At 40.3% G+C, this 14,129-nt stretch overlaps 2 protein-coding genes across 2 annotated transcripts; one reads left to right on the plus strand and one right to left on the minus strand.

The window, feature by feature from the left end:
- Positions 1–1,795: 1,795 nt before the first annotated feature.
- Positions 1,796–6,342, minus strand: LOC142965205 (ras-related GTP-binding protein C-like). Its single transcript, XM_076106008.1, has 7 exons — positions 5,794–6,342; positions 4,962–5,165; positions 4,660–4,859; positions 3,520–3,634; positions 3,280–3,422; positions 3,041–3,183; positions 1,796–2,780 (listed from the first exon to the last, which is right to left on the minus strand). Exons 1-7 carry the CDS (start codon positions 5,971–5,973, stop codon positions 2,638–2,640), a joined length of 1,128 nt encoding a protein of 375 aa, XP_075962123.1. The 5' UTR covers positions 5,974–6,342; the 3' UTR covers positions 1,796–2,637.
- On the plus strand, positions 6,261–14,128 carry ppt1 (palmitoyl-protein thioesterase 1 (ceroid-lipofuscinosis, neuronal 1, infantile)). The gene is made up of 10 exons (XM_076106009.1): positions 6,261–6,403; positions 8,187–8,309; positions 10,572–10,681; positions 11,583–11,710; positions 11,953–12,023; positions 12,523–12,625; positions 12,759–12,849; positions 13,147–13,245; positions 13,351–13,422; positions 13,675–14,128. Exons 2-10 carry the CDS (start codon positions 8,195–8,197, stop codon positions 13,795–13,797), a joined length of 912 nt encoding a protein of 303 aa, XP_075962124.1. The 5' UTR covers positions 6,261–6,403; positions 8,187–8,194; the 3' UTR covers positions 13,798–14,128.
- Position 14,129: the final 1 nt, after the last annotated feature.

Raw genomic sequence — 14,129 nt, forward strand, 5'->3', positions numbered from 1 at the left:
AATGAATACATAAATACCCCAAGTTTTGTATTCTTAAAAATATGTTATGCCTGTTTACAACTACATTATAACATGTAAAAGTTATAAACAATGCATTAGTTGCTTATATACTGCTTATGAAGGCTGAACAGGGGGTTAAAATAGATTTCTACCATCATCCACTCATGGATGAGGATGCTGAGCAGCAGCTTTAAACCCCCCACACTCTCTGTATTGTCTTTCACTCTCAAGGCTATAAGTTTTCTCGGCTCCGTGACATTTTCTGCGGTGAGGAGCAAACTGCAGGGTCCCGGAAAAAAGAATAAAAAGGAGATATAATTTTCTCTCTCATTGACCTCTATTTTCCACAGCGGTGAGCAGGAGGTCTGGGGACGATTAGAGGCTTCAGCTGTGGCTCCATCTGCCACGAACCATTAAGTCAGGATGTCCACATGAAGTGATGAAGCCTTTTCATTCATGTCAGGCACTTTTTGAGCTTATTAACGGAACAACTTGATGGGCTGTTAGATCTCAGAGTTCATGGGGACGGACTTGTTGAAAATATTGATTTATTTGAACTATAACACAATTTTGAGAGTAGGTGAAACTTTTTCTACGTCATCCTGAAATGTCAAACATTTAAATGTGAATATGCTGCCGCCTGCTGGTAAAACCTGTTAGTGGCAACAATTCAACTGAGTGGCTGCTAAAACACGGAGACAGATTTAAACAGACATGAAGCTAAAAGTCTATGAAATAACTTTTATTATCACAATATTAAACAAAATATGTAAGGTGATTACTCTTTAAACCTGTCCATACTATGGACGCCCAGTTACTCTACTATTAAGACTTTTGTCATAATTATGAGACAATAATTATAAGGAAATTAAGTAATGCCTTAATATTAGGGCTTAGAATCTCAAAATTATTATAGTTGTCATAAGTAGTCATAATTATGCTATTTTGGCATAATATGGCATATTATGTGAGGATAAAACACTTCATAATGTAAAAGCTTTATATAGCTATAGTAATAATGAGGCTATTTGTTTCTTATAATGACATATTTAGTCATGAGAAAATATTTCATCAGGAAAAAGTAAGGTAATGGATTCTTAACTCATAATTATGAGAAACCCTCAAAATATTATAGCTATTAGGAACGTTTTGAAAGTTTTGTAATTATCAGAAGGGTTTGCATCATTGTGATAAAAAACACGTGATTGACTTTTATCTATAACCTCGTAATTATTACCTACATACCTTATGAGAAGCTGTCTCAGAATTATGAGACACTTCATGATAAAATGTGTAGATTTGTTTAATGATTTTGTATCTCATAATTGTGATAGTGCCTTACAAATATGACTTTGTATCTCATGAATTTAAGAAACTCTCAAAAATGAGACACTGAGCCAAACCGTAATGATTATGAATTATATTTCCTCATATTTAATAAATGTCGAATCTATTTAGTTTCTCACAATTCTTTGTATCTCCTATATATCAGATACTTTCACTAAATAAGTAAAATAAATGACAGTTATGAGAAAATAGATTATAATTGCCAGAAATAAAGCAATAATAATTAATAAAACATTCATATTTAACTACCATATCTAATATTTATGACAAAGTATCTCATAGCTATGACCAAGTATATCCACATATCTAAATATGCAAAATCTTTAAAAAACTCTTAAAACTATGACATATCAACTATGGTTTACATTTATCTTATTATATTAACAACTTTCTTAACTTGTGAGACACTAATTATGAGCAAAAAAAGTTCATAACTGTGACTCAGAAAAAATAGGAAACATATTTTATTAAAGAAATATGTACAATAATTACAAATCTCTGAAAAAAGCAAAACAAGCCGCTGCAAACAGAATCCCTGTGGAGTAAATTTGGTCAAAACGTTCATCACAAGCTACAAAAAAAGTCGAGCGTCATCAGACGCGGCAGGTTCGTCCGAGTGAAAAGCATCATCCGTTATTCCCAGACTCCATTAGGACCAACATGCTGTTATTAAACCAAGGCTCTAATGGGGGAACTGGCACAGTGCTGGTCTGACAGGGATCCTGAGCAGAGCTCCGGCCGCTGGTCACATGATTCATTATCAACAGAAAACACGGCAGAACAAACACTGTGCTTTCGTTTTCATACTGGCTGTTAGATCCACTTACACAACGCGACAGTTCAAGGTTAAATGAGCAGGACCATGAAAGAAAGTTCATTCTGTTCATTTTAGTTTGTGGAAATTCAGTTTGAGCTTCAGTCAACGGAGCTCTTTGTTCATATTGACTATAAGTGCTTATATTGGATCAGATAGGCGTATATTTAAATGTTGCAGAGTACACACAAGTAACTGGCCAAGAAGGTAAACACAGCTGACATTTCAATACCGATAAATGTGCAGAAAGAAAGAAGCACGATTTTGTTTGTTTTTTGGCGTAAGCTCAGTTCATCAGTTCTAACTGATTCACATTCAGCTGCACACAGTAAGGCAACGCGTGTTTGACAGGAGGCATGTGTGCTCTCGTGTGATCTCTCCACGTCGCGCAGCCTCGCTGCTCTTAAGGTAAACACACAGACGCACGCACGCATGCACGCACACAGACACACACAGACACAGACACCTCCTGCCCTTTAAACAGCACTGCCATTCATCCCGGCGTACTTTAGGCCCATCCGGTGGTTTCTGGAGGAGCGGACGTCTTGTGGTGGGGAGCCAACTTCAAACACTTCGTGGATGGCTTTTCGGAAACAATGGAAGTTGTACTCTATCAAACCTGTGAAGAGGACAAAGAAGTCATTTAAAGCATTTCATTTCAAATGTGAGAGGAGATCTTGCTACGTAAAAAATAGGTGCTATTAAAGTTTTGCTAGCTTAGACTGGATGTTAAAACTGTGACTCAGATCTACTTTTTAACTTTAGACACTTTAGAGTTGGCAGCTTCATGCTTTAATCACACATTGAGGACATCCTGTGTATTTAAACCCTGGTCTACTGGTGCCAACTCAACTGTTTATAAAAACAAAAACTACCCACCTTTCCTCTCAAAGCTCTCCTCTCTGAGGATGCAGACGAGTGCGAGGAACTTTGTGACCTCTTTCAAATAAAGCACTGTGGTGTTGTTGAGCTTGATGATAGCCATAGACTCCTTGTCATAGGCACTGCCGTCCTCCATCAGCCTGTCACGGAGGAGAAGACGGAGAGCCACCTTCAAAACCGTTCAACCAAAGGATGCGACCACTGCCAACACTTCAAACAAATATAATTCTTCTCACCCGTAAATGCAGGAGACATCGATGACAACGTCTATCATATCACAGCAGAGTTCGTAGGACTGCATGTCCACAGGAGAGCTGTCTGTGGCGATGTAAATCTTGCTAACGACGTCAAACAGGAAGGCTTTCTCGATCCCAGAGTGCTGCAAAACACGAAGGACGTTCATAAGAGACGGTACAAAAAAGGACACGCTGTAGAGACTATATTTTTTGCTGTTATTAAACGTAGCAAAAACATACCGATATGAAAATGTTCAAAAGGTTCTCCAACGTTGGTAACTGAGGAAGGAGCTTCTGGACGACTTTACTGAAGGCCTCGAATATGGAGTGGTCGTAGATGCTGGTCAGATAGAAGCTGAGGAGGGAAAGCAGGAGAGGAGAGTTAGCACACTGCAAAAAATACCGTGTCAACAAATGAGTCTCGGCTTTAACACTGCAAGACGAAACAATATACTAATCCGACCGTTTCACGGTGATAGAATAGGAACTTAACCCTGAAATGTCTGACCTCACCAATAGACTCCTATAATTAGGTAGACTCAAAACAACGACGACAAGAAACAGCTTGATTTGTATGTATAAGTTATACAATATCGAGGTTCATTTTTGACCACTTGACAGAAGGGAAAGTTGTTACCACAAAGCGAGGGAAAAGGAGGAGTTGGGTGTTAATAACAATGAGTAACACTTTTCATTACACAGTTTTCACACGATATTTAACATAAAAAGTGCAGCTTTAAAAGGTTCTCTATACGATATTCAGAGCATTAATATAGCATCAAATAACTATCATCTATGTAAAGATGAAGTGGAGTAATTTCTACCTGAGTAGAGAAGGAAGTTGCTCTCCCTCTGAGTGCGTTGTAATCTGAGCTTCTCTCTGCTTTGTTGACATAGTGTGGCCGGCTGCGCATGCCTTTAAGTGCATGTGAGCGGCCCACACAGGTTAGCTCACGGCCGCCGCTCTGCACCGCTCTCATACGGCGGTCACAGCTGATGACGCTGCACCGACCTACCGCTTCGTCACGAAAGCGTAGCGCCCACCTTTCAATTCACCCTCTGGTAAACACCGTTAGCTCCATCAACGCTGTTGCCGTTATTTGCACTGTTAGCTGATAGCCGCCGGCTCGGCCGTCGCCATGTTGAGAGCCGTGTGGAGGAAATAGATATGCTTTGAATGTCAAATTTAGCACCTTTAAAAAAAGGTACAGTAGGTCACACGCTGATAGCAAAATCACCATGTCTCTAGTGTTTTAGTGGAGCACATACAGCTTCTATCCTGTTAGACTACAATCATAAAACTTAATGTTTCTAGGAGTGATCTGCCCCTAAATCTTGCAGCTTGAGTATCTAACCTGTGCAGACGTGTCAGAAACTCACCTGAGGTGAAGCTTCTCCAGGCTGGCGTCTGCCAGATCGTCGTTGGCCCTCTGATGAATGTCCCTTTGTGTCTCTATTTTGTGGTCGTCTGACAGACCGTCGACTTTGTGGATGAACACCTCAAAGTTGATGTCTGGATTCACTTTGTAGGCTCTGGATACAGTGAGGTGTAACCGCCCGAGGGCCTCGACGTAGTCGTCCTAACAAGAAGGCAAAGGTCACGTGTTACTTCATCTCACACAGGAAAGCCTTTTAAAAACTACGGTCTTCTTCTTCTTGAGTTTTAACTGATGTCATCCTACCTGAGCATCGATGACAAAGATCAAAGCGCCGGCCCCGTTGAAGATCATCTCGCTGTCAAACGAGGGGTCGAAGAAGTCCACCTGGCCAGGAAAGTCCCAGATCTGGAAGTTGACGAAGGAGGTGGCGGAGATGTCGTCCTTGTAGATTTTGTTGGTGCTCTCGAGAAACAGCGTTTCATTGGGCGACATCTTGTGGAAAACAACCTGGTCGGAGGAGCAGGAGGATTATCGTTACACCCGTTTCATGTCTGTCTGTCCAGCCATGCTGTTCCCCCCCATTTGTTTACCTGTTTCTTTAACGGAACAGTTCTTCCCAAAATAAAAAGAAGCACCTTTCCTCTTGCCTGCAGTGCTATTTATCAATCTAGATCGTTGCAGAGCATCAGAGATATCAACCATAGTGATGTCTGCCTTCTCTCCAATACAATGGAACTATATGGCACTCGCCTTGTGGTGCTCAAAGCACCAAAAAGAAAAAAAAAACATTTGAAAATCTTAACAGTAATGTCTCTCTCCAGAAATCATGAAGCGGTTACTGAAGATAATCCACAGAACTTGTTGTGAGCAGTTTCATGTAGGAAGTGGAAAGAGACATTTCTGTTGTATGTATGCTGTTCACAGATCATAGAGAAGAAAAGTATTTTCGTCACGATTACAGTCAGTTGCCAGCTAATCGAGTACGGCTGAACAACAACTAATGCAACAGTCCTGCAATAAATCCTGATTTAAGGTTATCAAGCTCAGCTTTAGAGGTGATTCAATTTTACTGTCTTAAGAGGTGTGATTAAGCCACCTCTGTGGTGGTGGTGGTGGTGTGTTTTAGGTAGTTTACCTTCTGAATAGAAGACTTGCCACTCCGCCTCAGTCCCATCAGCAGTATCCTCGGTTTGTCAGCAGAAGTGGAGCTCTCCTCCATGTCTGCCTCCTCCACCCCGTAGCCGAAACTTTTAGGAAATGACCCCACAACATCGTAACTCCCCGGTAACGCAGGCTCCTCGTACTGAATTGACATCCTGTACTTTGCTACCACGCCTGCTGTCTCTGTTATTTAGTTACACTCTCCTTTAAAGCCGTCCGTCTTTGTTTTTTAATCTTTTCTCTAAGTGGCTAAACAATCCCTACAGGAATGTTGTTGATTTTCACAACGAGCTAGCATGGCTAGCTAATTAGCTAGCAGCTGTAAGCGCGGTGTTTATACGTTAAAATGCCACGTCAGGCCGTAACGTCACCGCCCGGGATTGAAGACACAAGTTACCAAGAGGTTAAATAACCATAATATCGGAAAAGATATAATTAATTCAGACTAGAAAACAGACAGGATTACTACAACAAGACGACTCACAAGTTAGACATTTCCGCCTCTGAAATCTGATTGGCTGTTGGCTCAAAGCAAAGTCACGTGACAAACCGACACCACAATAGAAGCAGGAAGAACACAAACGGTGAGTAATGTTTTTGGACGTTCAACGTTACCGGTATCCTGTTTTTGAACATTAATTAGGCTGTATAAGCTTTTTTAAATAGTAGTTTGATTTCAACATTATCCATAGCTTAAATCTGCAACTGCATGTTTCAGAATGCATCTATTAATTGATTTATTTCATGTGAACCTTCTTCATTAGTTAACGTTAGTTCGCTTGTTCGAGTTAACTTCTCCCCTGACTGCACTGATTCAAAGTATATTTGTCTTAGCACTGTTTTTGGGGTAATTCATTTTTTTCAGCCTCGTTGTTTTGCTGATACATCTGAGACAGTCTCTGTACAGCCGCACTGACTTGAAGCCATTGTAGAGAGCAGGAAGTGATTCAGCTTTCTCTGTTTTTCACGTGACTGTTTCTGACGCGTTATTGTATTTATGCGTCTAACTTTATATTAATCTATATTATAAGGACAAACAGAGACTAATACAAGTGACACGGTTGACAAAAACTGCAGACACCAGCCTATTTCAGGCGAATGCTTAATAAACAGTATGAAGCATTAAACTAAAATCAGCAAAAAATATTGATTTTGATCGAATACTGATTGATAGGATCTTTTAATAATACGATAAGTTAAACTTTGATTGATCTCCATGAGGATAATTTGGTTGTTGCAGCAGCAGCACAAGGACAGCAATACAGATAAGAAAAAATAATTAAATAATAAGATGTACAGCGGGTAAAATAAGTATTGAACACCTCACTCTGATCTTTAGTTCTTTCCATAGATTTTCTATTGGATTCAAGTCAGGTGATTGGCTGGGCCATTCTAGCAGCTTTATCTTCTTTCTCTGGCCCAGACGATCACCTGACTTGAATCCAATAGAAAATCTATGGAAAGAACTAAAGATCAGAGTTCATAGAAGAGGCCCACGGAGACCCTCAAGATTTGAAGACTGTTTGTGTGGAAGAATGGGTCAAAACCACACCTGAGCAATGCATGCGCCTAGTTTCTCCATACGGGAGGCGTCTTGAAGCTGTCGTTACCAACAAAGGCTTTTGTACGAAGTATTAAATACATTTCAGTAAGGGTGTTCAATACTTTTTCCCCTGTGTCATTCCATTTTATTACACATAACCTAATTTCTGAACATATTTGTTTGGATTTCTTTGTATGTATGGGTTTCTTGGGTTGTTACCGACATCTGGTGAAAATGTCATGTCAATAGCACCTTTAGAAATATATTTACTGAGAAAAATGGTGACGTGTTCAATACTTATTTTACCCGCTATAGTAAATAACTCAAATAAGAATAGAAACTATATGCAGAGCATATGAATTTGCAAGGTGAAGTGAAAGTGGTGTGGTTAATAGCAGCACTGTTAACAGTGTACCCCACCCTGATAAATTCATTAAATAATGGTGCTTTGTGCTTGTCTGTATTAATATAGAGATCTATTTGTAAAATAGAATATAATGCATATATGGGACTTGAGATATTTTATAAGATGAAAGGTAGCAATATAAGTAAGATAACAATCTGTATAAATGTTTAAATTGAACGAGGGATAGCGTGTTTATAATGTGCTATTGGGTTTCATTCCAAGTTTGAATACATGTGCAGAATATAAACCATAAACCACCTGGGTAAGTGTGGTTAAGTCAATCTGTGATGGCTCTAGTTGTTCAAGTCTTGCAGAGTTATGTCTTGATAAAATAGTACAAAGTGAAGAAGGAGAAAAGGTAAATATGTATTTCGCAACACACCAATGCACACTTTGACCCCCTGTGTGTTTGTTTCAGGATCCAGGATGACAGCGGCCCTCCTGTGTTTCCTCCTGGCTGGTCCAGTGCTGCTGGTCGCTGGCAGCCCGGTTTATAACTCCAACAACGGGACCGTACCACTGGTGATGTGGCATGGGATGGGTGAGTGACAGTGTGGCCTGTCCTACTGGGGGAAAAAAAGCCATTACATTTACCTCTAGGGAGTTATCTAATGGAAATTATGAACAAACCCGTTTTTGAGGACTAGAACCATTTATTACTTTAACATCGTTAACTGTGATGACATTTTCTGCACTATATAATGCACACGTTACACTTATAACTGGAAGGATGCTCATGTTTGTTGCATAGTGGTTGGGGAAAATTCAGTCAGGGGAAGTGAAAAAAAAAACCCGAAGCACTTTCTCTTCTCCTTCAACAACCATGTGTCTGTGTTTGAAATGTTTAGCAGATGTTATTGTAAGCCATACATTTCAGAAAAACAGCTTGTGTTTATGCACATCCTCCTTTGATTAGACTGCTGTTGTTCTATGTATTTTATTCCTGTCAATAAATCCAAGGAAAAGACAAATGCAAACAATTATTCAAACAGGAATACATAGTGCATTATGGGGGGGGACTATTTTCAGCGGCGTATTAATACACTTGTTGCTCTTGTGACGACAGCAGAAGGATGTATGTACATGGTAATGACACGTCACCCAGTGCAGCAGTGTGGCTCATTTTATACGTTTAGTGTATTTTTGGACACGTGGAGCGTTAAGGCACAGATGAAACCACAGTCAGGGCCGTAAGTATTTGGACTGTGACACAATTTTTCGAATTTTGCCTACACGACTCCAGTGGAGTTGAAAGGAAGCAGTCAATATGTGGTTGAAGTGTAGACTTTCAGCTTTGATTCAATGGATAAAACAAAAATATTACATTAACCGTTTAGGAATTACAGCCACTTTTACACAGTCCCCCACATTTTCAGAGGCTCAAAAGTAATTGGACAAATTGTGTGACAACGGTTTCATGGCAAGATGAGGTCTGTTCTGTCACTATTTCATGAAAGATGATGCAGACAATAGGATTAAAAATGTTATATTAGCATTTGGTAGCTGGTCCTTGGAACTCTCAGCATGAAACCAAAAAGGTGTCAATGCAAGTGAAGGAGGCCGTTATTAGGTTAAAAACATTTAACAAACCATCAGAAAGATAGTAGAAACATGGAAGACATGGATGATCGCAGAATTCTTTCCTTCGTGAAGAAAACCCCTTCATAACATCTACTGAAGTCAAGAACACTCTGGAGGAGGTAGGCGTGCCATTGTTAAAGTCTACAATCAAGAGACGCCTTCATGAATCTACATACAGAAGCTTCACAACAAGGTGCAAACCACTGGTTACACTGAAGAACAGGAAGGCCCGATTAGACTTTAACAGAAAAAGCCGGACCAGTTTCGGAAAAAGATTCTTTGGACATGAAACCAAGATGAACTTGTACCAGAATGATGGAAGAGAAAAGAGTGGAGAAGGAAAGGAACGGCTCGTGATCCAAAGCAAACCACATCATCTGTCTAACATGGTGGAGGCAGTGCTTTGGATGGGCATGTATGGCTGCCAATGGAACTGGGTCACTGGTGTTTGTTGATGATGTCACAGCTGATAGAAGCAGCAGGATGAGTTCTGAGGTGCTTAGGGCGAAACTATCTGCTCAGATTCAGTCTGATGCTACAAAACTGATTGGACGGCGCCTCACAGTGCAGATGGATTATGACCCAAAACATACTGTGAAACCAACCCAAGAGCTTCTCAAGGCAAAGGAATGGAATATTCTTCAATGGCCAAGTCAGTCACCTGATCTCAACCCAAGTGAGCAGGCTTTTCACTTTCTGAAGATAAAACTAATGGCAGAAAGACCCACAAACAGAAACTGAAGGAGGCAGTAAAAGGTCTGGCAAAGCATCTCAAAGGAGGAAACTCACCGTTTCTGGTGATGTCTATGGTGCCAGACTTCAGGCAATCATTGACTGCAAAGGATTTTCCTCCAAGTATTAAAAATAATGATTATATTCACAATTATGTTAGTTTGTCCAATTACTTTTGAGCCTCTGAAAATGGGGATGACTGTGTAGAAATGGCTGTAATTTCTTAATGGTTATTGTGATATTTTTTGTTGTATCCATTGAATTAAAGCTGAAAGTCTACACTTCAACCACATATTGACTGATTAGTTTCAAATCCACTGGAGTCGTGTAAAGAGGCAAGATTAGAAAAATTGTGTCTCAGTCCAAATGCTTACGGCCCTGACTGTATCAGGCTTTGGCTACAAAGACACACATCAGCATTGTGAAGTGAGCCAAGTTTGAACAAAATGGTTAAAATGAAAACAAATTTAAATGTTCATGTGTCCACCAGGCGACAGCTGTTGTAACCCGCTCAGCATGGGGGCGATAAAGAAGATGATCGAGGAGGAGATCTCTGGCATTTACGTGCTCTCGCTGGAGATCGGGAAGACTGTCATTGAGGTACTTTTACACAGAAAGACTTGCATATTTCCCAGCCAGTGCCAAACCTCTTATGAACGAAACTGTTAATTTGTCTCTAGTTACTTCTTAATCTGCTCTATTGTTTTTATTGTGCTTTTCAACACATAGACAAAGCTTCAACAACACCAACAATACACCGTGGCCACAAGAACTTAGCCTCTGACCTGGATCGATGCCGTACAGAGCACATGATATACTCTGACATAATTGCACCCTCGCACACAGTCACGGTGATGCAACAAATTTAAAAAAAAAGGAAAAAGAAATAATTATTTAAAAATGTTTATTAATTATGAGAATAAATTAAATTAGCCAATTTTCATTATTGCAATGACTCTTTTTAATATTACATTGACTTTCCTATTATCTTTCTGTTCTGCGCATGTATTTGGTAATGTCAAATTTTTGTCACTTTTTTTTAATGTTGTTTCCTCGAGCTAAAAGGCAACTACTTTAAGTTCCGTAACTCCAAACGTAACCAATTATGTCATTTCTGTAAAGGTACATACATTTGTGTCCTGCCATTCTGCTTTTCCTCCTGCGCTAACACACAATACGTGTGAAAATACGACATGTTGACATGTGAACCACACAGTCATACAGCAGCTGCGATTGATACATCCACATGAGGTACAAGGATTCCTATTCTGTGATATTTGCAGTGCCGGTGGCACGAGTTACATCAGCGGAGTAGCTCTTTTACAACTCCACTATGTCATTTCCCAGTGTTAATATTCATAGCGAACCAGCACAACTCTGCTTTGATCCCTCGTAACACCGTGACTTTATCTCTCCGCTCTTCTCCTTGAAGACGGTGCTCGTTTTACTGCTTTTAATCTGCCTGTCATGCTTTGAGCTTTTCATGTTTCTCCTCCTGCAGGACACAAAAAATGGCTTTTTCATGGATGTGAATGAGCAGGTGTCCATGGTGTGCAGTCAGCTGGCCCAGGACCCAAAGTTGAAGGGAGGATACAATGCCATGGGCTTCTCCCAGGGGGCACAATTTCTGTACGTAACTACTGTTCTGGACGCTGAATGGTTTCGTTATGTGTATGTGGTAGAAATTGGACAAATTCTGTGCTTGTGTAGTTTCCCTTCTTGCCTGATTTTCCTGCAGAGTGAATGAATTTTTTTAAAAATACCAATGTCTCAGAGAATAGTGTGATATGAACTGTTGAGCTGTAAGTTTATTGTCTCCTGATGAGAATGAGTAAGCATGCGTTGATTCTCTCTGCTTCCTCTCTCCACAGAAGAGCTGTGGCTCAGCGCTGTCCCTCTCCACCAATGAAAAACCTGATCTCCGTTGGGGGCCAGCACCAAGGTAACGTTATGGAACACCGAAAGGCCCACGATTAAAAACGCATCAATGAGCCTCACTGTTGCACTGGATGACATGTTCCTTCGTCATCATGAACGTGGGCACTGTAGTTTATTTTTCCACATACACCGCCCTGCTGCCGTAAATACTCACTAGAGCACCATAATGTGTATTATTCCGCGGTTGAAAATAGTCCCCGGCAAATGCACTATTTACTCTAATTTTAATAACGTTTGTGGAGAAACTATAGCGCCCAACTGTTTAAGGAATTTTTTTGTGCCTTTTTTAGAAGTTAAACTGTTATCTGTGACTAGTTTTTAAAAGATTTTCATCTTCACTTGTAACGAATGGGCTTGGTTTTGAGGGACACAGACACAAAGCATCGTCTGGAAGAGATGGTTTTGGTCTTTTCGTGGGACTTGTTTGGCAATAACACTTATAAGATTATGAATCATTAAACTGTCTTGACAAGTACTGTGTGTGTGTTTTTTTAAATCCTTAGGAGTGTACGGGCTGCCCAAGTGTCCCGGAGAGAGCTCCCACATCTGTGACATGATACGCCATGCTCTGAACAGTGGAGCTTACACCGACTTGGTTCAAAAACAGTGCGTTTCTTCCCTTCCCTCTCTGAACGAATGTTGAACGCCCTGTGATGCCGATGTGTTCAGTAGCCTTGATATTGTGTGGCTAGTGTCAGCGCTGGCAGCACTGACTGGATGTTGTGTCTGTGGTTATCAGCCTGGTGCAGGCCCAGTACTGGCACGACCCCTTAAACGACGACCTGTACAAGAAGCACAGCCTCTTCCTGGCCGACGTCAACCAGGAGAGGGTCAGTATGCACTTCAGAAGGTCTAAGAGCAAATACAGTTTGCATTGATGCACAATGCATTACAGTTAGCTTGCTATTGTGGGGGAATAATAGGTTTTATTCTTGAAAATAGTTTGACAAAATAAGCCCCTGTTAAAATCCATTGTTTGTTTAATAAAGGGGACATAACATGCTCATTTTCAGGTTCATACATTACGTTGTACAAACTCCCTGTAAACGTTGCTGCACAATCATACCTGAATCTAGTTGGCCATGATCAGATTTCTCATATTCTAAAATATATATTTTTTTTTAAAGGCTGTAAATGAGACGTACAAGAAGAATCTTCAGTTGCTGGACAAGTTCGTCATGGTCAAGTTCCTGCAGGACACGATGGTGGATCCCGTCGATACAGAGGTACCGAACACACAAACGCACTCTCTCTCTCTAAATGATCTACTCTATTTGACTGTTTCACTTAATATGAAAAAGCTGCATCACAAACCGTCTTTTTTGCTGTAGTGGTTCGGCTTCCTGAAAACTGGCCAGGCCAAAGAGACTGAAACTCTGCAGGAGAGCGCTCTCTACAAAGAGGTAACAGTGTTTAGACTCTCACATTTCTATCATTTTTTTAGATTATATAAGATATATAATTGATGCATTAAAGTGTGCATCACTGTAATGTTGCAGCTGGTAAAGGTGGGGCTAATTTAACTGCTGTATATACTCATTTAATCCTTGCTCTTTCACAGTTAAAAGGTCTTAAAGTGAGCAAACAATGTGTGTGCTGTAAACTGTTGAGTTTCTGAGGATGTAAACCTGAATGTCGTGTCTCCACACACACAGGACCGTCTGGGCCTGGCAGCGATGGAAAAAGCTGGAAAACTAGCTTTTCTGGAATGCGACGGAGATCACCTGCAGTTCGGTAGAGAGTGGTTCAAGGCAAACCTGCTGCCTTATTTACACTAAATATATCAGACTACAACAACTATTTTGTTTCAGCAGCAATATAATGCCAGTCAATAATAAAAGCTTGATAACTTGTGCTGGGATGCAGAAAGCACATAATTCATTCCTTTAGCACTGATCACTTGTAGCATGTGGATGTTTGGTGATGGTAACTTTACAGCTAATTTGTTGAACTGCATTGCTAACGCGCTATTTCCACTGTTGGGTGTTATGAGATCAAATTGTCAGAAATGTTTAATTGAGGCTTTTTTTAAATAAATTGTGTTAAATAAATCATTTAAATGCCTCTGTACACGTTACATTTTTAATCCAATAAAGGCAAATGAAGAGAC

Source organism: Anarhichas minor, unplaced genomic scaffold (genome assembly GCF_050575085.1).
Source record: "Anarhichas minor isolate MPS153535 unplaced genomic scaffold, ASM5057508v1 ptg000033l, whole genome shotgun sequence".
NCBI classification, from domain to species: Eukaryota; Metazoa; Chordata; class Actinopteri; order Perciformes; family Anarhichadidae; genus Anarhichas; species Anarhichas minor.